Source organism: Pistacia vera, unplaced genomic scaffold (assembly GCF_008641045.1).
Source record: "Pistacia vera cultivar Batoury unplaced genomic scaffold, PisVer_v2 Contig512, whole genome shotgun sequence".
Lineage (NCBI taxonomy): Eukaryota > Viridiplantae > Streptophyta > Magnoliopsida > Sapindales > Anacardiaceae > Pistacia > Pistacia vera.
Genome location: NW_022196349.1, coordinates 359,730 through 385,579, shown reverse-complemented (window position 1 = coordinate 385,579; position 25,850 = coordinate 359,730). Strand labels below are relative to the sequence as shown.

General features: G+C 36.0%; 2 protein-coding genes across 5 annotated transcripts; one reads left to right on the top strand and one right to left on the bottom strand.

Annotated features, from left to right (window-relative positions):
• Nucleotides 1-852: 852 nt before the first annotated feature.
• Nucleotides 853-5,985, top strand: LOC116106308 (GATA transcription factor 24-like). 4 transcript variants are annotated; one of them, XM_031392661.1, is made up of 11 exons: nucleotides 853-1,254; nucleotides 2,242-2,328; nucleotides 2,415-2,548; nucleotides 2,679-2,789; nucleotides 2,928-3,042; nucleotides 3,623-3,682; nucleotides 4,044-4,109; nucleotides 4,197-4,268; nucleotides 5,119-5,199; nucleotides 5,557-5,625; nucleotides 5,716-5,985. In XM_031392661.1, the coding sequence occupies exons 1-10, from the start codon at nucleotides 946-948 to the stop codon at nucleotides 5,620-5,622; spliced, it is 1,101 nt and encodes a 366-aa protein (XP_031248521.1). In that variant the 5' UTR covers nucleotides 853-945; the 3' UTR covers nucleotides 5,623-5,625; nucleotides 5,716-5,985. The 4 variants fall into 4 exon arrangements, with proteins under 4 accessions (XP_031248521.1, XP_031248519.1, XP_031248520.1 ...); XM_031392659.1 differs by having other exon boundaries at nucleotides 5,542-5,625; XM_031392660.1 differs by having other exon boundaries at nucleotides 5,557-5,985.
• Nucleotides 5,986-7,002: 1,017 nt separating this feature from the next.
• LOC116106333 (protein SABRE) lies at nucleotides 7,003-25,850 on the bottom strand. The gene is given in 21 exon segments (XM_031392694.1): nucleotides 7,003-7,315; nucleotides 7,507-7,885; nucleotides 8,493-8,660; nucleotides 8,746-9,105; nucleotides 9,956-10,138; nucleotides 10,638-10,739; nucleotides 11,038-11,110; nucleotides 11,975-12,114; nucleotides 12,433-12,657; nucleotides 14,378-14,627; nucleotides 15,148-15,266; nucleotides 15,605-15,961; nucleotides 16,601-16,701; nucleotides 16,894-18,694; nucleotides 19,044-19,100; nucleotides 19,603-21,714; nucleotides 22,385-22,636; nucleotides 23,669-23,750; nucleotides 23,969-24,090; nucleotides 24,092-24,235; nucleotides 24,879-25,850. Coding segments are annotated over 21 exon segments (7,467 nt in total). The 5' UTR covers nucleotides 25,209-25,850; the 3' UTR covers nucleotides 7,003-7,205.

The following is a 25,850-nucleotide window of genomic DNA, read 5'->3' as shown; positions in this document are numbered from 1 at the left end:
ATAATTTGAGTTTATGCTAGCTTTATAGGGTAATTTTATTATATTGATTGTAATTTTGGTTGTTTAATTTCACTCTTTGTTTAACTTCTTGTTGATTATAGTGTTATGTTGGTGGATATTTTGAATTTTGAGGTTTTTTGACCTGTTGTTGTAATTGGCTGTTTATTATAGTTTGTGGACAGTTGTCTCAGAATCTTAATTAGTTCTTTTGAAGATTTCTAGTTGTATTTGCAGTGTAAATGAGTGTGTGCCTATTAGTTTTTCGAATGTAGATTGTTAATCAATGCATGGAGGATTTGGAATTTTCTTAGGTGAATGGTTGATGCTTTTTTCCCTTAGGGTTTTGGGTTTGGTTTGGAGTTGATTGTGGTAATTGTTAATTTAACCTTTTCTTTGATTTTGATGAGTTGCTCTTTTCTATTTTAAGTTTTGAGCTCTAGTATATTTTAGTAATATATTCCTATTTTTGTTGTGTAATGAATTTAAGTTTTAGGTTCTCTTTTGTATCATCAAAATGCATCAGTTTACAAAGCCACTTGGCCTACTTCGAATTCCTTTAATTGATTGCAAGATATTCATTTTGATTCCATTTATATTTAAGTTATTTTATTGGATACTCGTTGACCGCATTTAAAGGAAAGATGAACTCTGGAAACTACTTTCATTCCTTCTTTGCCCTTTCAATTTGTAAAAGGGGATCCACAATTCCATGCTTTGGTGCGATGTCCTTTACATAGAGTATATAAAAAGTTGTTGGATTCTTGCAATTAAATTTTTAATTTTGCTATATCACCTTTGTTTGTCATTTTTGNGCTAAGCTTCTCCGAGCTCATAAACAATCCAATTTCAGAGTTAGGGTTTTTGACCTAAACCGAACATAAACGATGATACTTGTTCCATAAAACAGCAGGTAATAATCGGAGGAGAAGCTAGGGTTTCTTTTTCATGGCGGCTGCGAATCCTCAGCCACTGCAGGCGCGGCCGTTTCAGGAGCACGCGCGAATACCAGTACAGATCGAAGACGAAGACGGCGAGTACGAGGACGGTGACGGTATGGATGACGTGGAAGAAGGAAACATTAATTCCATGAATATTATGAACAATTGCAATAATAATAATAACAGCAATACTACTAGTTCAGTGGTTAACGTGGCAGAACACGGAGTTGTTGTGGCCGCGGCTTCCAGGACGAGTGAGCTCACGCTCTCTTTTGAAGGCGAAGTTTATGTGTTTCCTGCTGTTACTCCAGAGAAGGTACCTTATAATCTTTTGGCATTTTAGTTGATTATTAGTGGTTATAGGGTGATAATTTGAGTTTATGCTAGCTTTATAGGGTAATTTTATTATATTGATTGTAATTTTGGTTGTTTAATTTCACTCTTTGTTTAACTTCTTGTTGATTATAGTGTTATGTTGGTGGATATTTTGAATTTTGAGGTTTTTTGACCTGTTGTTGTAATTGGCTGTTTATTATAGTTTGTGGACAGTTGTCTCAGAATCTTAATTAGTTCTTTTGAAGATTTCTAGTTGTATTTGCAGTGTAAATGAGTGTGTGCCTATTAGTTTTTCGAATGTAGATTGTTAATCAATGCATGGAGGATTTGGAATTTTCTTAGGTGAATGGTTGATGCTTTTTTCCCTTAGGGTTTTGGGTTTGGTTTGGAGTTGATTGTGGTAATTGTTAATTTAACCTTTTCTTTGATTTTGATGAGTTGCTCTTTTCTATTTTAAGTTTTGAGCTCTAGTATATTTTAGTAATATATTCCTATTTTTGTTGTGTAATGAATTTAAGTTTTAGGTTCTCTTTTGTATCATCAAAATGCATCAGTTTACAAAGCCACTTGGCCTACTTCGAATTCCTTTAATTGATTGCAAGATATTCATTTTGATTCCATTTATATTTAAGTTATTTTATTGGATACTCGTTGACCGCATTTAAAGGAAAGATGAACTCTGGAAACTACTTTCATTCCTTCTTTGCCCTTTCATTTTGTAAAAGGGGATCCACAATTCCATGCTTTGGTGCGATGTCCTTTACATAGAGTATATAAAAAGTTGTTGGATTCTTGCAATTAAATTTTTAATTTTGCTATATCACCTTTGTTTGTCATTTTTGTCCTTGCTCTCTAATTGTGTGTTCCTGACTGCTCAAGTTTTCTGTCCACTTCTTTAGTACAGTTATTCTTTAAATGGTTTTGCTGTTTTTGAGGTTTTCATGGGTTTATTGAATTCTAACAATAGGTGCAAGCTGTGCTCTTGCTTTTGGGAGGACGTGATATACCTACTGGTGTACCTACAATTGAAGTACCTTATGATCAAAATAACAGGGTAAATGCATGCAAATTATGAAATTGTTGAGAGTTCAATCGGATCTTTGGCTTTTATGTTCCTGTCTAAGCTGCCATATTCTGTAGGGTTTTGGTGACACCCCAAAACGCTCAAATCTTTCAAGACGGATTGCCTCCCTTGTTAGGTTCAGAGAGAAACGGAAGGAGAGATGTTTTGACAAAAAAATTAGGTACACTGTGCGGAAAGAAGTTGCACAAAGGTACACCATTTGTTCAAAATTCCTTACTAATGCTTCCAAATTTAACCATTTGAGATGGTCATTTGCATTACTATATTATTGAATATGAAGGATGTAATTATAGGATTCTTTTGCTTTATTATCCCTGTAGGATGCACCGTAAGAATGGACAGTTTGCATCTTCAAAAGAAAGTTCAGGTCCTTCGCGTTGGGATTCTTCACAGAGTGGCCTTCAAGACGGCTCTCCTCGTCCAGAAACTGTGTGAGTTCTATATATTCTTTGTCACAACTAATTTTGACATTTGGAAATATTTATCATGAACAATTGTTTGCATGAGGTGTTTCTGGTGACATACCACTGATCTGTGTATCTGTTACTTGTTCTGTTAATAATATCTAGTCTTCGGAGATGCCAACATTGTGGTGTTAGTGAAAATAACACTCCGGCGATGCGTCGTGGGCCAGCTGGACCAAGAACTTTATGTAATGCATGTGGGCTTATGTGGGCAAATAAGGTTTGGTTGTTTCTGATTTGTTAAGTAAATTTATGTTTGGATCTCCCGGCATGCATGATGTGATTAAAGATGTTTGTTCTTAACCATGCATGTGCATCTGAGTTACATTGTAATCATGCTTTTCTATCAATCCTCAAGAACAGCTGATGTGGTTTAAGACAGAATGATCAGATTCTTTTCTTCTCTCTACATGTGCAGAAAGTTCTTAGCTTGGCCTAAAGTTTGACACTGTTCCCCTCAAGGGCTCTTTAGAGTTGACAAATATTTAGTATTTTCCTCAGTGTAATAGTCTGGAAATAATAATGCAATCAGACTCATCTACAGCTAATAGAGCATCTTTCCTGGCTATATTAGTAAATACATAGTGTTCTATCTGATTCCATTTACTTCCTATAGTCTATTGTGCCTAATATCTTGATGGAAGTTTGGTCCATGCCCTATGTTTGATTGTTATTTTGGAGTTCAGATTAAGCATTATTGTTATCTGAAAATGCCTTAATAGCTTGTTATTGGTGTTGCTGAGTTACATTAATTTTTAGTGATGTGCCAATTTTCCTGAACCAGTTTATTGGGCATGCAGGGAACACTGAGAGATCTCAGTAAGGGTGGAAGGAGTCTATCAATGGACCAAATTGAACCTGTATGTGCACTAATCAAGATTAACATATTTTGTTTCTCTCTCTCTTTCTCGCTTTTTTATTTTTATTTAGAAGCTAAGCCCATGTAATATGGTAAATAACCTGAGTTGTGAGCTTAGATTTTAGTTCATATCTATGTTTTTGTGGACTTTTAAAAAAAAGAAAAAAGAAAAAAATGTGTGTTGTGTGTGTGTGTGCACATTTGTTGTTACCGTGGGATGGCCTTAATTTTCTCATCTCTGTGCTTATATGACTTGCTTTTTATTTCAATGATGTTTTGTGGGATTAGAAATCCTATGCGCCAATGATGCTTTTTGCTCTATTCCATCATTGATTATCTACTGTTATTTACGGGTTCTGCAGGAAACTCCAATGGATGTTAAGCCATCGATTATGGAAGGAGAATTCTCTGGCAATCAGGATGAGCATGTAATCTTATCTTTATATCTGTTATAATTTCCTTTCAAATTGGGCAGACTTAATTCTTGCTTCTAAATTGTTCTGTCGTGTGAGCAGGGAACTCCTGAAGATGCTTCTAAGGCTGTTAACGGGGGTTCAAATGATCTTTCAGTAGACCCAGATGAAGAAGTATGTTTCAGTTTCAGTTCCAGTCTTAGCCATATAAATCAGTGAATTCCTTTTTGCAATCTTTCTATGTCTTGTATATAAGCTTGGAACTTTCAGTAAGGACTATTACTTACTGATGCTTTTACTGGCTTGAGTAAGTGATTTCAAGACCATACCAATCCCTTTTGCATAGGCATAATGTAAAAACTAAGCAAAGCATGATTATTGGTGAGAGATAACCTTGTAGGGCTAAGCAACTTGGCTTTGTTTGAGTACACTGCAGAGTTTAAACAGCAAGATTATTGATGGAGAATATAGAGGTTCTCCATTCTGTGTTTGGCTCAAATTTCTTTACATACAGGAAAGGAGTCAACAAGCGAACCAAAAAAAAAAAATTGCATTTGGTATGATGTTAACAAAATTGTTACACACTTCAATTGAAAACCTTGAACTTCCTTAAAGCTTCAAGACTTAGTGTATGATAATTAATGACCTGGCTAGCCTCACCTGCACTTCAAATAGGGAGGATTTGCAGGGGTGGCTTCTCTAGGTTTTGTGTTCAAGTTTATCATTTGTCAAGCAAGGCATGGCATGGTGTTAACTCCTAAATATATCAACCTAATATAAATGCTAACCTGCTATATTGATAAAATTTTGAATGGCTACATATTTGATGTTTCTTTCTAATAGAATTAGTGATTCCTGGCAGACAAATGTACTGGAGGATGGTTAATGAGCAGAAATGGTGTTTTAATTATTAGGTTTTTGGATTTTCATTACGAATATATAACAATTAATACAAGAAATTTTTTCTTTCAATTCTATGAGGGATATTTGTTTTAAGGTAACTTTGCATTTCTGTATGATGTAGGATATGCATGGAGTTGCTGAAGATCTGACAAATGCATTGCCGATGGGAATTGTCCATTCCTCAGCCGATGATGATGAGCAGGTAAAACATTTACATTGAGAGTCAACTTTACAGGCCTTTTTTTTTTTAATTTTTAATTTTCTTTTTTTCATCAAGGCTACAGTTGTGCCCCAACATAGATATTGCATAATATCTCCATAAAGAATTATCGGCCAACTCCATATATGTTCCTATTAGGTTCAGTTTTAGCTTAAGAATTTAAAAAAAGAACTTCAAACTTTTTTATCTTTGAGATTTGCCTACAACCTCTCTTTACATTGCCACAAGCCATGTCCTTTTTTTCTTATATTACCATATTTTGCAGAGGCTTGCTCCATAATGATGAATATCTTCAAATTGATATACATTATCTCATGTTAGTAGTTTTGGGATCTGCAGGAACCTCTGGTAGAGCTTGCTAATCCTTCAGATACAGATATTGACCTTCCTTCTAACTTTGATTAGAAGGTGATGATTTGCTTTGTTCCATAAATGTCTGGAGATTTGAGCTCTTCATAGGCTTCTTCATTTTAGTGTCTCTCACATCCTTACTTACAGGTCAAAGTTACTGATTCCTCTGAGGGGGCAAAAGTAGCTAATTGAGTTGTTATAACTAAAAACAACCATGACATTGAATCTTAAGTACTACGATGCTCTCTTGACCATAGAAGGTGAACTGGTGCTTCCAGCTGACATTAGATAATCTGGTGATGTTTGTTGATATAAGTGCTGGGATCTATTTGTGTACAATTTGATATGAGATATGCCTGAATACTTTTACCATTCTATAGTATGTGATTTATTTGCCAGGTCTTCTTGAGATATTAATATACTGCAGTCCTGCCCTTCTTTTTAAATGTTGTTAAAATGAGCCTATAAATGTGCTTTTCATGTTCTATCTTCAGATGAAAGCTCAACCTGGCAAAACATGATGTTATTTGATCATTTTTTAAGTGTAGATGTCAAGTGGTGCAAATTTTGAACAGTTTAACATTTGCAGTTGGTCCAGGCTAGTTGATGAAATCGCAACTAGTATTTTGTGGTTGTTAATAATGATTCTGGTATTGAGTGTGGTTTGGATTGTATAGTCTGGCGTATCAATGCTGTGCTTGTGACTTTCTGGTTTAGCTTATTTGAAGTGATGGACATTCAATTGTATGCGTAGCTTTGCCACGAAATTATATTTTAGAGCTTTAGATATAATTACCTTGCTACATCTGATGCTACTGTGGGATTAACTGTTCCTTCTATGGTCATCTCTATTTATGGCAATGTGAAAATTTAGCGCAAAAGAATTTAACTTCAGATCTGCTTGACGGATGATTTGTGGCAGAGCCAATCTTCATTGGAACATGTGAGAAGGATCAAGAGATCATCAGATCAATGGATCTTGTTTTTGAACATTTTCCACTATACAAGTTTTCGGAAAAAAAAAAAAAATACACGTAAATTCAGAAATACAAAGGCCTGAGTTTTTGTCAGGGAGACAAAATATATCGCAAACAGCATGCCTATAAATACCAACAAAAAAAGGCCTGAAAAAATGCTATTTATTTATTACATTATTTAACCCTGAAGAATATTTGATCTCAAATCAATGTAGTTGAAAATGATAAAAAAAGAATTCTAACGGACAATTTTATTCAAATATAGGTGAAATAAAAAGTGAAAAAGGTGCAATTCTGCTTTTATTCTATTTTACTTTTGAATGTATGTACAAAATTATGAGATCTGGAACCTCGTATATAACTTAAGACGCCTGTATGTCTACAAAACTTTACAACTAAATGGTTTAATGTGGAATAAGTCTTAGTTCCTTAATGGCTGACGGAATCAGGGCTCATTTCATGTAGTGAAAATGGGAGGTCTTAGCGGATGTGTACTTTAAATCCTCAGGAATAACGCAGCCTGATTTTATTTGCGGAGAGCTTCATCATCTTTCCCGTCTTCATCCAAAGGAATCACAAGGCTCAAAGTTGTACACAATCATGTACACCAAGCTATGTACTCGACTCAAATGCAAAAGAAATTGATGATTAAAAATACTTCTACTCATGAAAATCTTCATAAGGGGAGGATCCACTAGAAGAGTCACTTTCGAATGGAGTGGTTTCCCTTGGAGATGATGGAAGTGATTCTCTCTGCTGGGAAGATGAACCTGATAAAAGGAAAAGATTGATAAGTCTGTAAGGGGGATGGACCGTACAACTTTAATGACTAACAATTTTTTTGGCAGCAAAAACGGAAATATCTATCTAAAGTTTGCTGTCTTTGTAACAGCTGATAAAGTGATAAACACATGCCCATGCCCATTCAGAGATCATTAAATATGAAGGAAAACCAACAAACCTTTTTGTCCTCTTGTCCGAAATTTCTTCGTGTGCCGCCTGATAAGTCTCTTTGCTTTTGTTATGGTAAGCTGCCTAGCAAAGGGGGAGAATTCCACATCACTTTCACTCCATTCCCCCTGAAAATCATTCTCCGCTTCCCCCCTCATAGTCCGTAGCACAAATGCCTTGGCCTTGCGACGTTGGGTATTGAACAGTCCCCTTATCGAAGTTACAAACCCATCACCTGCTCCATCACTTGGCCGCTTGAGCCAGGTTATTGGATACTGATCAGCTTTCACCATTTGCCCTTGCTCAGTGTCACTCAAATTAAGGTCACTGTCAGGAACACCAGTTCCACTAGGTTGTTGACTATGTGCTTTGTCTTTGAACTTCTTACCCTGCAAAATCGGAAAGAATATGAGTAGATTCAATAAGATTGTATACTTGCTTGAATCATATTTCTAGAAATTTCCAGAACTCCTGAACCTTGAGTCAATGTGGATAAAACCTTATTAGCAGTTGGAAGTTCATTTCCTACTTTTCCATGGATATTTTAAATGTGTAGATAACTGAAATCATCATTATTATCACAGTTGTTATTGAATCTAGTAAGAGGTAGAGCTTTTTGGACACTCATTTATCCTTTCTAAGCGCTACTCAGGAGTAAACGCAACAAACTAGCCCTTACCATCACCTTTCCCTAATCCCAGGTGGAATCAGGATTTCTATTCCAAACCTGTAGTATGATGCTAAGAGTCTTTACCAACTAGATAAACAACACTAGAAAACACGGCCAATGAGGCTAACTTCATGCTGCCACAGCATTGAAAGTTACAAGTCAAATAGAACTTCAACCAAAAAATGGACGATCCCTCCCATATGTTAATGAACTTTAGAAGTGTGATCAGCACAATATTTTTTTTTTTTAAAGAGCCAGAATTTTGTACTAACATAAAACGAGCTATATAAAAAGAGATTGATGAAATCATGTCATAATTATATTACCTGCATTCCAGTCACAGACTTTAGAACCCCCCAGATGATATGCTTCTTAACTCGTGAGAAGAGTCTCCTCCAAGTGCCAGTGAACTCAACACGATGAAATGTATCCATCAGCAACTTAAGATCATTCACAACAAATCTTGATCCTTCGTAAGTAACCAGTAGCTCGACCTACACCAGAATAATGTAAATCTACCTATATAAATCCGAAGGAATTGCAATGCAAAACAGACCATTCCACATGAACTGAACTGACCTGACTTATCTTGATGTTGTGAAATTCCCTCATTTTTCGAGGCCTGGATCTTTTCTCTTCTTGCACTTTGGAAATCTTTTTTTCTTCATGTGATGACCGACCAGGCTTCAATTTTTCTTCATGTGATGACCGACCAAGCTTCACAGGCTTGGAGTCTTTCCATTTGCTCTTAGACATATCATCTTGTTGCTCAAGAGAACCAAGTGACACACCACTGGGAGAGTGAACCTGTAGGACAAGTTCATTAGCAACAGATTCTGCTACAGTCTCTTCCCAATTTCTGTCAAAAGAAGACGTTCTTCTAAGCTCAGGAGCTGAACTGCGAACAGCACTTGTCTTCACATTTTGCAACTTTGATGCCTACACATACGTTTAGCATAAACTTTATCGAAAGCACATTGTTTGAACTTAAAGATTTCCAAGCAAAGAAAACAAAGTTTGAGGTCCTATATATCTTGCCTTCACAGGGCATCCAAGAGAAATTGCTCATTGGTTCTTCTAAACAATTGCATTAAAAACTACTATATTATGTGTAAAAAGAATCAAAGTGTCAACCTTTATTCTTCATTGCTCAATTGTTTTAAGTTAGTGCTTCAAACTCATCAAAGAAGTTATAATTTTTTTGGTTATCACGGATTCTGATATTTCATTATTATTTTAAACCGCTTTGCTTGGTAATGGGTGCAAGAGCTGTCTTTATGAAGCGGTTGCATGCTCACTTTTTTATTTCAGGTTAATTGGCTTGAGAGAAATGCAAATTTTTTAAAAGATGCTGGTGATGTGGAGGCTGACTTTTGTGGGATAAAGTTTCCTTTATATCTCTGTTTTTTTGTTTTGGCTAAGAAACAAGGATTCTCTGTTAATATTCCCAAAAACCCAAGGGTTAAAAAACCTATACAAAAATCAAAACACATCTCCTATTCCAAACTCTTCAATGCTAAAAATAAAAATTCCCTAATCAAATTTGCACAAAATCTTCTTAGCATCTCTGCTGGCTCTGGTTTCAAAAAAAATTTCAAGATATTTATTTTGACAGAAATTGAAATGCTGTTTTGGCTTAAATTTGGTACTTGGTTCTTTCGTTTGTAAAGGTTTGGCATTCAAGGACTGTTTGTTCAATATCGTTGTTACTAATCTTTGTCATCAACTAAAACTGGTTTCATGTTCAAAATAGAAAGAAAAATCATCAGAAGAAACATTGGAAGCTCACTTGCAAAGAATCAGCAGGAAGCTGACTGGTTGAAGAAGAAAAGGGTACTGCAGAGGCACTTTGTTTGGATAAGACCTCAGACTCTTTTGTAGGATGACTGCTTGAGGCTGAAGCTTCATGCATTGATAAGCCTTTCTTACCACCACGTCTGCCAGCAGCAGTTGTTGAGACCTGCCAAACTTCCTGCACACCAATCATGTAGAACATCAATCACCTTGGCATCTAAAACAATGAAGCTATTATTTTGGTCACGGCTTGCAACATTTTTTTTTTTTTTTTTTTTTTTTTAACAATTTTAGATCATAGAAACCTCCAACTACCTGCCGCCGTTGTGAGTCTTGTTCTTCTTCTGGGAAGAAATACTCCCACATCATTCTGTACATTGTCTCTGTCAAATGGATCTTAAGGGGGTAAATTTCTACCTACATTGCAAATGAAGGGCTCAGATTAAATANAGGATGACTGCTTGAGGCTGAAGCTTCATGCATTGATAAGCCTTTCTTACCACCACGTCTGCCAGCAGCAGTTGTTGAGACCTGCCAAACTTCCTGCACACCAATCATGTAGAACATCAATCACCTTGGCATCTAAAACAATGAAGCTATTATTTTGGTCACGGCTTGCAACATTTTTTTTTTTTTTTTTTTTTTAACAATTTTAGATCATAGAAACCTCCAACTACCTGCCGCCGTTGTGAGTCTTGTTCTTCTTCTGGGAAGAAATACTCCCACATCATTCTGTACATTGTCTCTGTCAAATGGATCTTAAGGGGGTAAATTTCTACCTACATTGCAAATGAAGGGCTCAGATTAAATAATTCACAAATAGTTCACCAGAATTCAAGATCAAACAGATACTTAATGAAGATATGAGACTGCTGCATTTTCAAAAGCATACTTTGCAGTTGCAGCTGTACATGATATGGAATAAATAGTAATGCTCAGTAATTATGTTTAAAATACATACGATTTCAATCTATCAAATGTGATGAATAAATGTATATGATTTTAAGTCAATGTGAAAAGTCAGATCTTATCTAGTAATAACTTTAATATAAAAGTGAAACAAGAAAACTAAATTACCTGGAAAAGTTCAAGAGGAGAGTTTCCATCCTTTGGAGCTCCCTGCTTTGCATCAACACGAAGCATGAATTTTCTGCAGCAAAAAGAATAGTATAAAATTAATTTTAATGAACTCATATTCAGAAGATACTAGAAAAACAGAAAAGGCATAAAACTTTAAAGTATTAGTTAGGGGGCTCCTGTCTAGTGAATGACTTACCACCAGCACTGCAATAAGATCACAGTTTCTATAAATATATCCTCCTAAAAACCTCTATGCTTCATTTGTTCAGCATAATATCACTTCATACAATGGTTATGCGAGTCTGACTGCATGCAGTGCAATACACAAAAAACACATAAGAGTGCAACATGCTTCACATCACACTAATGTCACTTTTGTGTGGTTGCTTTGCCACTTCTTTTACACAATACAGCACAAAAATAAACTATAATGTTCATACTCATTTTTGTTCACCAAATCTGGCTAATAGTGAACTGGGCAAAATGTATGACATGACAGTTATTTTATTTCCCATAAAAAATACAGATTTGGCAGTTCATTTTTAAGACAACATTTTATTATGCATGGACAGGTATTCCTTCTTCATGAGGTTTCAATATTTAATAAAAGGATTTATTTTCTGAAGAAAAACAGTTAGCTCAACTGAATTCTGCTGTCCAGCTGTCTCGATAAATAAAAATGAAGGGCTGATTAATATAAAAGTAGGCCTGAAAAAGACCAGGGTCAAGTATAGGAGTATTACTATGCTTATGCCTGTTTATGCTGGAGCTTGGCCTTGAATGAACTTAAAGAACAACCATAGAACAAGAAAATGGAGAAGAATTTCAAGTTTTTAAACAATTACAATAATCGATCACTATAGGAGGAAAGAGGCTGAGAGTAGCACCACCAAATATCAGTAAGTACAATAAAAAGAAGGAAAAAACTGCATACTTTCCCCATTCTGGCGGAGGATTCCATGCTGATAAAAGCATATCAGACTTGGCATTTGGCAGGCAGTTTCTTACAACAAAGTACTTAGTTGTAAACTGAGCGACACCAATATCTTTGTAATCCCGGTCAAAATCATAAATCTATGAGATGATCACGAAATGTAAAACTATATCAGTTACATCCTCACAAATCCAAGTTTTACATAACGGTAACTAAAGCATTAGCAAAGTCAGTAGACTAACAAAAAATAATTTGGTTTCTGAAGAAGCTAAAATAATAAAACATCTTATCAACCGCACTGTAAAGAATAACCAAAACCAGTATCATATCTAGCCAATTTCTATTTAGTGACCTAAATCTAATTATTCAACTCCAGAGATGTAGCAATAAAAAATGACAAGAAGAAGAAAAGCAAAACAGTCGTGCTTCCCAAGGTTATCATATCTTTAGAGACTCACCATGTCATTTATCTCAGCCTCAGCAAAAGATTTACCATCTACAAGCATGCCCCAAACAACTTTGTTAATTTGCAAGGAAATCCGCATAGCATAGGATGGACTTTTGTTTTTCTCCTTCTCCATCAGTCGTAACTGAGCAGCTTTCTGCAGAGCCAATCTTAAAGATGCAGATGCCGCCTTCCTAGATTTTTGTGCATTTACAAGCTCTTTCTTCAGTCCTTGTATCTGGGCGGAAAATTTTACATTATTTATTATCTAATGGCGCTGAGGAATTTATAATCAGTAAAGACACTAGAGTAATTTTTTTTTTTTTTTTTTTTTTTTTTTTTTTTTTAAAGAGCAGAGTATATAAATCTAGGAACGTATACCATTTAATGCATGGTCAAAGCATAACGTCAATCTACATAAAGTCTTCCATATCCAAACAATTCCATGAACAAGCCACATAGAGACAATAAATTTCTAATGCTAGAAATTACAAGTAGATATATGAAAAGTAGGTCAGCTAAACAAAAAAACAGTGCAAACATCTCGAAAATGCCAAACCATTTTTTGATCCTAGTAATAAAGAAGTCTTAATAATTCAACTATCAAACCCTTAAAATTCCCAAGGAAAATTTTCAGATTACATTATCAAAACAATTGCCACTGCAAACTCATAAATACATTTGCCTGCAGTTACACTGCTCTTTTCTCCCCCGTTGGCATAATTAGTTTCAAGATGAGCACAACTTGTACATTACATTTATAGATCAATGTACAGTGAACCATGTCAAAATAGAGTTGTGATCAAGGTAAGTACATTATTTTAGATGAATTATTTAATTAGACAGATTGGTAAACAAATACACTTTTTCCATGCTGATGTCTTCTTGACTGATCATCATATGTACATAAGAATACAGGGAAGTTTCCATCCAACAAAAAAAAAAAAAAATTAGTATTCAATAATCACATGGACTAACCACAATACATTCACAACTCTTTTCAGGTGCATGTAGGAAATGACTCTAGCAAAAAGGTCATATTGCCTTATATAGGTTTCGTACACATGCTCTATTTATGCTAACTCTATATATTTGGGACTCCGATGGAATAATTAATAATCAAATATAAGATATTTACTACTTTCATATGGGGCCAAGGTTGGAACTGGATATTGGTAATGCTCAGATAGGTTATAACTTAAAAAAATGTTACTATATGCAGGTATACTATATAACAATATTCATAAGACTTCTTATGGAACCAATATTTAAAAATAAGCTGCTCAAAACTTGGTTATGGAAATAACCATGAAGATATATTCTCAATGAATACTTTCCTAAATATCAATTAGGAACACGACCTAGAATTTTTATCAGAGATTAGAGCAATATGAAATAGTAGCTTGAATCTGAATAAAGTTGTCTTGCTAAAAGACACAGAATTAGCCAATATTCACCACTAAGAGAGGTTGATAAACCAACTACAAAGTTGCATCATTTTTACAACACAGGGTACCGTAGCACATAGGGCAACCGTCAATCCACCACAAGATAATCATAATTTATTAGTCGGATTATACATAGATGTACTCTTAACATAAGTATTCTCCCATATGTATCGAGCAATCAAAATTCTAAAATCAGATTGCAAGGGATGAAATGAACTTAAATGTGATCTACTGATTCAAGAATCAGGTGCAGGGTTTAGGAAAAATTGTGAACCTAGTAAGAGCACCAAGGGCAATCTCCTCTGCTCTGATGTGAGTCAACCCCTTCAACCCTTAATGTTTTATAATTTGGGACCTCTAATATAAACAGCATTACATTTAAGAACGGATATAAAAGGATCACAACTCTCCCAATACAGAAACAACTGATACTTAAATCAATAGAGAAGCATTATCGTCATGAAATACTAACATCAGAATATAGTGATAACTTAAAAGTTTGTTCCTTACCAATGTTGATTTCCCACTGGCTACTATCCACAAATCGCCTTCTTTTTCTTGACATAGATCTCCTGAAGTATCACAATGAAGAGACAATTTCCTAATGTCGTGAAGAATCAACTTCTGCTCCCGCTCTTTCTGTTCAAGGTTAATTCTTGCAAGTTCTACCTCTTCGACACCATCAGGAACCACCTCATCTGCCTCCTCTTCAACATCTTCATCATCTTCAGTAGGAAAAGACAAACTACTTTTTCGAGGCCTGAATCACAAGCTTTTTGCATCAAATACCACAACAAATTGTATGCCCAGATCACACATTCATTATAAGTACTTTATGGACTACAAAGTAACTGAATCTCATGGAACAATATAAACATCAAACAATATAAACATAAAAAAAAAACTATGTAAAGAATAAACTGAATGAAAGCAATCATGTTGTGATACTAATAGCTGTTTGAAAGAAATTATAATGTGATGGACAATATCTTATTAAACAAATTCAGAGATAATTTAAATACACCAAAATTAGATTCATCCCGAAAACTACAATGTTTTCAATGATTATGAAATGATGTCAGCATGGATAAAGACTAAAGGTCAGCCGAATATATATTCAGAAGATACTAGAACTACCAACACTAGATACAGCAAGGCTAGAAACATAAACATATGGAAAACTTTACAATAAGCAACCACATAATTTAAACTTCTGAACAAGCATGAAAGAGAATTAAAATGGAGAGAAAAGAAAGAACAAGAAATATGCATATACTCACTTGGGAAGCCGTGCAAAGAGAAGATTAGTCAACACATCAAGCATAACCTGAAACTGGCGAGATGTCATCGTAGCTGTTATATTGCGAGAATTGAAAGTGAGCTCTTTTAAGGGCTTCACCTGCAGCAGAATAAATCATAAAGCAAAATCATTTACAAATGAGTATTCAACCAATGATAGTGTGACTACTCTGGTAAGACATCCATTTGATAAGAAAGTACAGACCTCTCTGTGAAGTGAGCTAGAGCAGACCTCTCTATGAAGTGAGTTAGACAATGTTGCCAAGCTCACTTCACAGAACAGTCCACACTCTACATCTAAATTTATAGTCCAGATCCGAGAAAAAATATTTATGTCTAGTGTGACCACATGTGTAAAAAACTACAGTCCCAGAATCTACAAATGTCTAAATAAACTGTTCAAGGACAAATGCAGATAGGTAGGAAATGCTTGCATACCTTCAGGTCTGGAGTCCCACCTTTGTGCCTTGTGTATCGAAAATACATATCACAAGGCATAAAAACTCTTTCAAGTAGAGCACCAGTGCGCTTTACTTTTGGAGAGCTTCTCCGAATTTTAGGAAGCCACTGCAGTCCAGCCCCTGGGTCAACATCAGTAGGTGCAACATGAGCCTGAACATGCTCCAACATCACAGAGAGCTCCATGCGTTTCCATGTCATTTCAGGTCCACATTCAGGAATATGCACATTTGTGGTACCAAGTGCTTGTTCAATCATCTCATATCCAACATGAAGGACTGAATGAAATGATCGGGCTAAAACACGGCCACTGACAGCAGCAAGCAGAAATCTACCCTGGAAGTACATAAAATGTAATTAAACTGATGAGAATCATTTGTTGCGAACTACTGATGACCAATTCAAAAATACAGACTACTCAAAAATGTAATAATATTTGAACTTGAAAACAAAGTTCCAATTTCTTCAATCAAGTTCCACTACATAAGCCTAATTGATGATTTAGATTTAAAAGAAATTCCCAGCTTACGAAAATTTTGTGACTGCATACGAGTTAGTAGATAGAATCTAATATTTCAGTGATGCTAGAAGAAACTTTTGATATCAATCCTAGTAATACACTTCGAATGAGATACATACATGCACATCAACAAAAGTTCAAAGGCAAAACCTTTTACCAATAAATGAACATGCAGCTGTACAGCTAGGTTTCAATGGTCTTTAAAACCATGAGCACCTAGGGCATCCCAGCAAAATGTCAAAAGAATTACAAGTTCAGAACACTATAATTAAGAACAGGACATAGGCAAATTAAAATGGCAAAAGGAAACTCTATGGAGTTTTATAAGTTGAACTAAAATACTCGATCATTACAGGATTGAGAGTTACAACATAATTTCCCCAGGATCCCCCACCTGCATAAAAAATAAAAATAATCATATTCCTCATGACCAGTAAAGTATCATCAGAACTTACATTGGCCTCTTCTGAATGAAGATTAAATTGTGGCTCAATAACGTTGACCATAAAATGACGAGTTCCCTCCTCCTCAAAGTCATTGATGCTATCATTTTTCGCTGGTAATAAAGCAAAACAGGTGCATCTCAGCTGAAATCATTGGTAATAAAACAAATCATGCTTATGGACAATTTATTATCATGATCAAGCTTGAAATAAGTCTTTAATATCTGGCATTCATTGAGATAGGCCTCTGTAAACAATAACAAACTGTCAACTAAAGCTAATTTGAAGGTGTTCTCAAGACATACCAACCATAACAGATGATGAATTCTCCATTTTAACTGACTCTGATGGAGATGAAAGCGTTCCTGATGTCTCCCCTTGTTGAGAAGGGGAAACGGCAGCATTGCTGGTAGTGGGGGACTTAGAAATATCATCTTTAAGTGTTTCAACTTCATTTTTCTGTTTCTCCTCCAGTAATTTCCTCTGTGCATATTGTCGAGAAGGAGAAGGCTTTGAAGGTTCAAATGCTTTTGATATCCCGCCAACCCAGGACCAAACAGCATCTCTGTTCTCTATAGTCCACAAAAGCTTAAGACCATAAACAAAAACACGCTGGCAATTGTCAGCTATTACCACATTGTATCCATCATCATCACTTGGGTCAGACCGCGTGTGCTCGTCACTCTCACTCCCATTCTCAAACTCGGACCTCACATACGTCATCTCAAGATTTCTTCTTCCAGCCTCTTGCCATGCTAATAACCTAGCAGGATCAGCCTTCGGGGCCTGCCTTCTAATTGTAAAATAGTCAGAAGATAATAAAAATCCATCATCACGGTGTTTCTCAGTGCAACCATTCATAACATTACGTTTTTCACTAGGAACTCTATCCATGGAGGCAGACTGAGAACTTTTCCTTGTCATTTGAACTACTTTTGCTACACTGGTGCAATCTTCTTTATTTATAAAAACCTTAGGCACATGAAGGTCAAGACCCTGATAAACAAGATCAAGAGGATCACGCCTGCATTCAAAAGTATATTTTTGCTTGCCACGACTATAACAGATTTCATACTTCAGCTTGGACATAGTAAACGTCAGTCCTTTGGCTGGATCATCATCATCTAAGGACATATGCTTTATACAAGTAGGTGTAACATCTATGCGGAGCATAAATTCTGTCATAACCTTGTCTAATGACAAATTCCCTGATCTGATAAATCGTGGAATTCCAAAACGAGGCCACCTAGAGAAAGTACGCAATTTGTGAGGAGGAATATAATTCAAGTTCCAAAATTTGTTTAACCATGCTAAATCATGAGCACCGATATTCAATTTTGGTGAAGCTACTGGAGTGTTCTCAGACTTATAAGGTGGACCATAGACAGTTCCATCTACAATGGTGCTATCTCCCAAGGTAGATGGGGGTGATTTCTCAGGTGCAGGAAGACCAGGTCTAAGAGAGAAACTCCAGCGAAGGGAGAGAGAAGTAGATCTGAAGGGATCAAAAACTTTACCACGAGATTTCCCTTCAACAGGAAGTGCAAATAAATAATGATTCAGTGGATTTCCAGAATCACATTCCCAATCCATTGTAACTTCAAGAGTAAAGACTGGGGCTTCAAGTAAAGCACCAGATATGCCAGCAGGAAGTTTTAAGCCACGACTCTTAGCCATACTCTCCAAGCTGCTCAGAAATATCTTAAAGTCCTCCGCAGAAACATGAACACGACCATCTGACTGCTTGATCTCCATCATAGCTGATACAATTTGAAGCTTGTCAAGCTTCTCATAAGGGTCAGTAGTTGCAAGTAGGTTCCATTTGGTTTCAGAAAAGTGTAAGGTGATATTTCCATGAATGTAATTTCTCATATCATCCCACCATGGTAAGTTCTTTTCGTTCTTTGGTGGCTGAATTAGGGGACCTGGATTCCAAATACTTAAATTAGCCCTACGAAGTGCTACAGTAAAAGCATAGCTAATATCAGCAAAAGCTGGTTCGTATCCCACTCCAAAGGACACTTCTCCTTTCTGAAAAGATATAGGCAAATCAAAGTATATTTTCATAGGAGGAGTTGTTCCACTTGCTGAACGAAGCATGCGAACCTTNTGATACAATTTGAAGCTTGTCAAGCTTCTCATAAGGGTCAGTAGTTGCAAGTAGGTTCCATTTGGTTTCAGAAAAGTGTAAGGTGATATTTCCATGAATGTAATTTCTCATATCATCCCACCATGGTAAGTTCTTTTCGTTCTTTGGTGGCTGAATTAGGGGACCTGGATTCCAAATACTTAAATTAGCCCTACGAAGTGCTACAGTAAAAGCATAGCTAATATCAGCAAAAGCTGGTTCGTATCCCACTCCAAAGGACACTTCTCCTTTCTGAAAAGATATAGGCAAATCAAAGTATATTTTCATAGGAGGAGTTGTTCCACTTGCTGAACGAAGCATGCGAACCTTTCTCCATCTTCCAATGAAGACATCTTGGTAAATTTGGGGCTGAAAACATGTGGCCTAGTTCAAGCAAAGATCAGTTACAATCATGACAACATATAAATATGGCTCAAATTTGTGACCCTAGAAACGATAGCAACCCAAAAAGCCAGGGAAATTTAAACAAAAAAAAATCATTTTACTTTAAAAAAGATCATTGTAAGGCTCAAACATAGAAATGAAAATATTTTCCTAACATAGATAACCAAGTTACATTGTTATTATTAAATACGGATCCCATGCTCTCAAAACATAGGTCCCCTATAAGCCTTATGGTTGCCATGTCCTATATACTCTCCTTTAACTCCCTCCTGCAATATCTCCCTTCCTATCTCACAGGTTCTATGATAGCATGAGTTCAACCAATTGCTTATTGGATTCACGAAGCTTTGTTCATTTAAGTGTATTTCAAGATTTTATATCTAAAAATGGATAAGGATAAAGCAACAAGCATACATCACAAAACAAAAATTTGAAGTTCTAGAGCAGGGAAAGCAAAGAGGGAAAGAAAGATAGAGCTAACCTGTTGTGCTAGCACAAGGCAACCATCACATTTACCAGTAGTTGCAGAAAGAAGGGGGAACGTGTAATTTCTTAAATTAGCAATTAGGGTGCCAGTATGCAAGAGAATATTACTCCCATAGAGCCGAGAAAATGGTATATTATTTTCCCTACAAACAGGATCTAGCTTCTTCAGAAGCTCTACCATCCCAGCATCTCCACCGTCAATCCTTGTCAAGGTCACATCTAACTCTGTAGCAGAAATGGAAATAACAGAAGTTCTGGAAATACTAGGCTTAAAACCAGCCTGAAAGCCTTCCCTACAGGCCCCCGAACCTTCTGCTGGTGCCAGATTTTGGCATGCCTGGTAATAGGAACGGAATGACTGTTTATGAATTTCTTCTTGCACTTTGTCAATAGCAGAAGGATCATTTATATCAATCTCAACTCCATTATAGCAAACCTTTCTTTCACAAGGAGAATCATTTGTTTCAGAAGACTTGGGAGATTGTTTGGCTTTGGAAATGAATTCTTCTAGAAATTTTAACCTGACAGCTAACTCACAGGCTTCATTCTTCATCAGCTGGTAATGTTCATCAAGCCAACCCTGCATTGGTTCTTCCTCAATATCAGCAGTCAACTTGCGAATACAAAACTTCAAACAGCCAAACTTCATTGAAACAGGCTTTTTAGGTTTTGAACTGTCATTCTTCGTAGGAAATATAAGCTTAGTTTTGGCAGCACTTATAAGCTTTAAACCTCGCAGCATATCCTCAACAGCATCGTCAATGGCACGCAACTGCAACCTGAATGGCATGCAAATATGAACATCAAGTCCTTGAATTACCCAATCCCAAGTGGTGGCCGCTGGAAAATTCCCATCAGATGGACAACTTGAAGTACTAGGAATACGAGATATTTGCATCCGGCTACTTTTAAATAGTCTGGACCCATTGAAAGTAAGAATAAGTCCTTCTAGAAGCACTCCTATACGAGCATTCTCCGAGAAAATCGACTGAACCTGCACCATAGCATCAACCCCATCTCCAACTTCAGCATATATACTCAGCATTTCAACATCAACGGCAAATATGGATTCCTTCTTCTTGTGCTTGTCAACATGACCTGATTCCATGATGGCTTCTTTCTTCTCTTCAGCATCTCTTACATAACAGACATCTTCTATATGTTTCTCACCATGTCCCTGAAGCTTCTGGTTGTGTACCAGTTGCTTCAATTGCAGGACAAGTTCAAATAGTGCCAGATGCGCATCAGGTTCCCACCGGACGGTAATATCAGTAGCGCTGAAAAGAGAGCAGACAGAAATCTCCTTTAGACCACCAGAACGCCGTACAAATTTGGCATTCTGCATATCAAAAAGCGACACTTTTGTAGCAGGTTTATGTTCCTCCAACTGTTCCTGATAGATAGATCTGGCTCTTTCAAGTTCTATCTGTGTAGATTGCTTTTCCTTGTTCACACACAAACTAAAATGGAAGATGTCAAGAGAAACAGAGTACTTCAACTTCTTGAATTCATCAGATTCAGTGGACATGATATTTGCAGTACGCGGTGTGCCATCGGCTAAGACACTAATTACAACTCGACCACCCTGTGATCCATAATTTACACGCTTGGGATCCGCAACAACAGTGTTGTCCAAGTCAGTGTCACCACAAAAATTTACAAAGCACCGTTCAAGATTAAATATCAAGAGTCGAGTTCCTTTCCCAGACGATTTGGATAAATGCCCACCTCGGCTCTGTGTTGTTCTTTTACCAGACGCAGATAGAGTTTTAAAGAGATCTTGAAAAGACATGGCAGTTACTATAAGTGACTCAATGTGCTTGAAATTCAAGTTAACACCCATACCAGTCACATCAACAGAAAGGACCAATTTAGACTTAAGACCATTTTCTTCAGACGAGTCCATTTCTTTTTTGCCCCAATCCAGACTAAGCTTTGCGATATGCATTAAGGAACCAGAATTTGATTCCACACCAAAAAGGTTCTCTTTCAAGGATTCTTGATATTCATCTGCCATGTGCAAATTCAGTTCACCAAGTTCCATGTGTACTGCAGTTCCCATACTTGAAATGTTATTTGCAAATACATGTGACGATTGTGAGCAACCCTACAACAGGTAAGTCAAAATCTAAATGCTATCATTCATAACTTTAGTTTCAAAGTCAAGGGGGAAAAAAAAAAAAAAAAAACAGACAATGCGGATGACTACTTCTTAAAATAGCATGAGTTGAGAATCCAACAGAGATAATGGATAATACTTAATAGAAGAGAAATTTAATTACTATATAAATTAAAATTGGAACTTTTTTTATGATTTTTTCTCTTCCAATGAGGTGGCAGATTGCATTGTCTACTAATTTGTGACAAACATATTAGTAATTTGCATAAGCATGACAACTTCTAATGACAGGAACTATTTTAAGTATCACTAAAATTTTATGTTTCCAATGCTAGGACTTTGGATAGTTTCAATTTAAAATTTTCTACTTTTAAGTTGAACTGTGCCACTTAGTTTGAGTTGCCAATCTCTATGAGTTACCACTGATTATAAACTGAATAATGCACCCCATTTATTCAACCTACAATCCAATATGATGTTCATTATGTCCAAGTCATAACGCCCAATATGGAAACTTATTGTTTGAAGGTTTATTCTGAGGATAATAAAAATGATGCCACCATGGAGCTCTAATGCAACACAGTATGTTCCATAAAGAGCTGAATACTTCCTTGTAACCCATATGAGATAGTAATAAACTGGAAAGCACAACACTTACATGATAAAGTGGCAAACCACTGATACTATAAAGTATAACGGTCATTTCAGGGGCTGATACAGTGCATGTCCACATAACAACTTTGGAATCACTTGATTGTGGCCTTCCAATAGTAGAATTTTCTTCTCGAAGAACCATTCTTTTCTTCTTTGACAAGTGGAGGCGCAACCATGGCTTTAATCTACTCATTATGATGTTGCATTGAGTACCGCCCAACTTAACATCAATCTCAGCTCTGATAGGTGAGGTTGGCTGAAAAGCAATGGCATCCAAGAAAAAGATTTAAGTGATGAAAATGGCACGATAAAACATGAAAGCACCAATTCAAAGTTTAATAAGTTAATAAACATTTAGATTAGATTAAAAAATTATAATCTTAGTGATAACAATAATAATAACAACAACAACGACAACAATAATAATTATGATCAAAACAACCATAATTTGTTCGGAAATTCCAATGAAAGTAACTTCCAAAAAATTATTAGTAAATAACCAAACTGATACCACAGGCATTATAAATAAAACATAGGTTAAACAACTACTAAGATTAACGCAATTCTTCCTACTCAATAAGATCAAAACTATATTGCATCCTCTCCAAGGTTTCAAAGAATTGGTAAAACTATACTTATCACCAATCCAGTGAGAAGGAAGAGTTAAGAATTTAAAGAATTACAGAAAATGGTACTGATAAAGGTCACCCAGCTTGCTTAGCCAAAAACTTCAGTCACTTCCAAGGGTGGCAAACATGATCAAGAGAATCTGCAACATGCACCAACAGAAGAGCGGCCTAAGTAGGTGGAAAAGGCTCCCTACAACCTAATTCAAGCACTAACAGAAGGGCAATACATCAAAAGTNGCAGAGTCTGAGTATCGGGCTATGGCACAAGTTACGTGTGAGCTCATATGGACAAGACATCTTCTTAGAGAAATTGGGTTTGGTGACTCAGGGACTATGGACTTGTGGTGTGACAACCAAGCAGCGATACATATAGCAAACAATCCAGTCTTTCACGAGAGGACTAAGCATATAGAAGTGGATTGTCACTTTGTACGAGAGAAACTTGAACAAAAGTTAATTGCTACTAATCATGTTAGAACAGGGGAACAACTAGCTGACATCTTCACGAAGTCTCTAGTTAGTAAAAGGGTAACCTATATTTGTAACAAGCTGTGCATGATAGATATATATGCTCCAGCTTGAGGGGGAGTGTTGGAAACTATGTTTATATATACAGTGTAAAGGGTAAAGGGTATACTTGTAATTATTTAGTGTGTGTATATATTTGAGTTAGGGTGTACTGTTGACAAAGAGAGAAGAAATAGAGAAAGTAACATACACCAAGCACATTCATCATCAAACCTAAGAAAAGAAAATTTGAATTTTAAATAAGTGGAGATGCAAAAAAAGAGAGAGGATGGAGAGGCAAACATGAAGTGCAGCTGAAATCTGTAAGGGAAATCCAATGGTAGCCTAAAGCTTTGATGTTTAGTTCATCACATAACCATGTTTATTGCCAATGATGGCTAGATTATCAAACTGTGGAATATGAAAAAGATAAACTTATCAAAAGAAAATACCTATCATGACCAAATTCACATGAGAGAGAAAATTCTTCACAGCTAAATGGAGCAGAAGACTTTTCCATCATGGCAAATGATGCTTGGCTGGAAGAAATGCATCCTCCAGCATTTAAGTTGGATTGATTGGTCACAACAGATCCGTGGTTCACCTATGCATACAAAAATAGGTAATATGTGTAGCTTAACCAGAAGACCTGGCTTTGATCCACCATCTTTTGATATATCCACTGTCAGTTCCTTGACTTCAACAGCAGCCTTGAGCGTCTGCATTGTTTCATAAAACATTTACAGCGAATTGTGAAAAGCCTTTGGAATAATAAACAAAATAGCAAAAAGAATAAAAGAAAAAAGTGTGTGAATACTTCCTACTTTCATTTTCATTAACACTTTAGGGTCTTTCTCACGCAATGCCATAGAGCAACCATATGCAACTTCACATCTTCAAACCAGTTCAGACTCGAACATGTATCTTTAACACTGTGACATCTCACCAAACTATGTTCAGCTTCAAAACTCGATGGAAACACATGAAATTATATGCAGTTATATTAAAAACAATCTGCAAGAAGTTATTGCTTCATTTCCTGGTTGACAATTTATAAAGGAAATGATTCCCAGTCCGTGTATCTATATTGATAGCTAACTATCAGCAAGTTGAGAAGTGTTAAAAATCACAACTTCTCCCCAACTTTCGCTCACCCACTCTCAGCCACACCATATCGAAGAAAATCCAGAGTTTCACACCAATTTATTTAATCCATTCGAAGATGATTATTCATCAAACATAAAGATCAGTGATGGCATAATATTAAAAATTAATAAAAAAAAAATGAGAAACATGCATATGCAAATCAAAGGAAAAATAATTTTGAAAAACAAAAAGAAAAACTTAGTAAACAAGACTTACCTTCACAACCATGTCTGTTACAGAAACTGACAAAAATCTTGCAGTGTTAGCAACAACCATCCATTTTCCCCTGCCTGAAGAGCGCGGTTTACGAGTTTTAGTTTTCTTTGAGCTTTTATTTAATGGCCGCATAACAACTTCTAAGTCACATAGTAACACTTGTAGTTTGGGAACCTTAGAAATAAAACCAACCCGAAGTTTGACCAAGGACTGACGTAAGCTGAATTTGATTTCACCAACAAATACAGACTCAATAGCACCCTCCATATAATCAAAGTCAAAACAAGATGAAGATAAGGCATTTATCTTGCGCTGTAAAATACATGCCATATATCTAAATGTTTAATTTTCTGCTGATTGCACACACATCTTCCTCTCATTTCATGATTACACACAAAAGATGCCAGAAGTATTCAGAGGGATGGATGAAGTAGAAACAGAACACCTAACACTGTGTCAAAACCTTCCTAATCTAAAGAATTTCTAAATATAATTTTCTTTAATGATGGATTTTTATTTAGAAACAAAAGGGTGATTTCTAAAATTATAATAAATATTTATAAGTTATTTGTAGACACATAAATCATAACACCAAATAACAAGTCCCATAATATGCCCTCCTCCTTGGCCAAAGTCTATTTATAGAGCAGAACTTTTTACAAGGCCAGAATACAGCATTACAGTCCAGCACACGGTAATTTCACCGTTTGTGATTAGATTTAAGTACATATGCATCACTGATTAACCAAACTTAAAATAAAGCATGCCCAGTAACATGGATTAGAATCTGAATTTCTCATTCCACCAGGCCTTTCCATCTTTAGCTGCATCAAAAACCTGTTACTAGAATACCAGAACATACTGGCGTTCAAATTTCGAGGAATCAGAATAATAAAACTCAACAAAAGCATATCTAAACCTGATGATACTTTGCTTCTATGTACTTGAGTTCCAATTGTACAATGACGTGAT

Coding starts and splice junctions, on each gene's coding strand:
- LOC116106308 (XM_031392659.1), top strand. CDS start 946: ATGGCGGCTGCGAATCCTCAGCCACTGCAGGCGCGGCCGTTTCAGGAG. Junction 1,255..2,241: donor CTGCTGTTACTCCAGAGAAG/GTACCTTATAAT, acceptor TTCTAACAATAG/GTGCAAGCTGTGCTCTTGCT. Junction 4,110..4,196: donor CTGGCAATCAGGATGAGCAT/GTAATCTTATCT, acceptor TCGTGTGAGCAG/GGAACTCCTGAAGATGCTTC.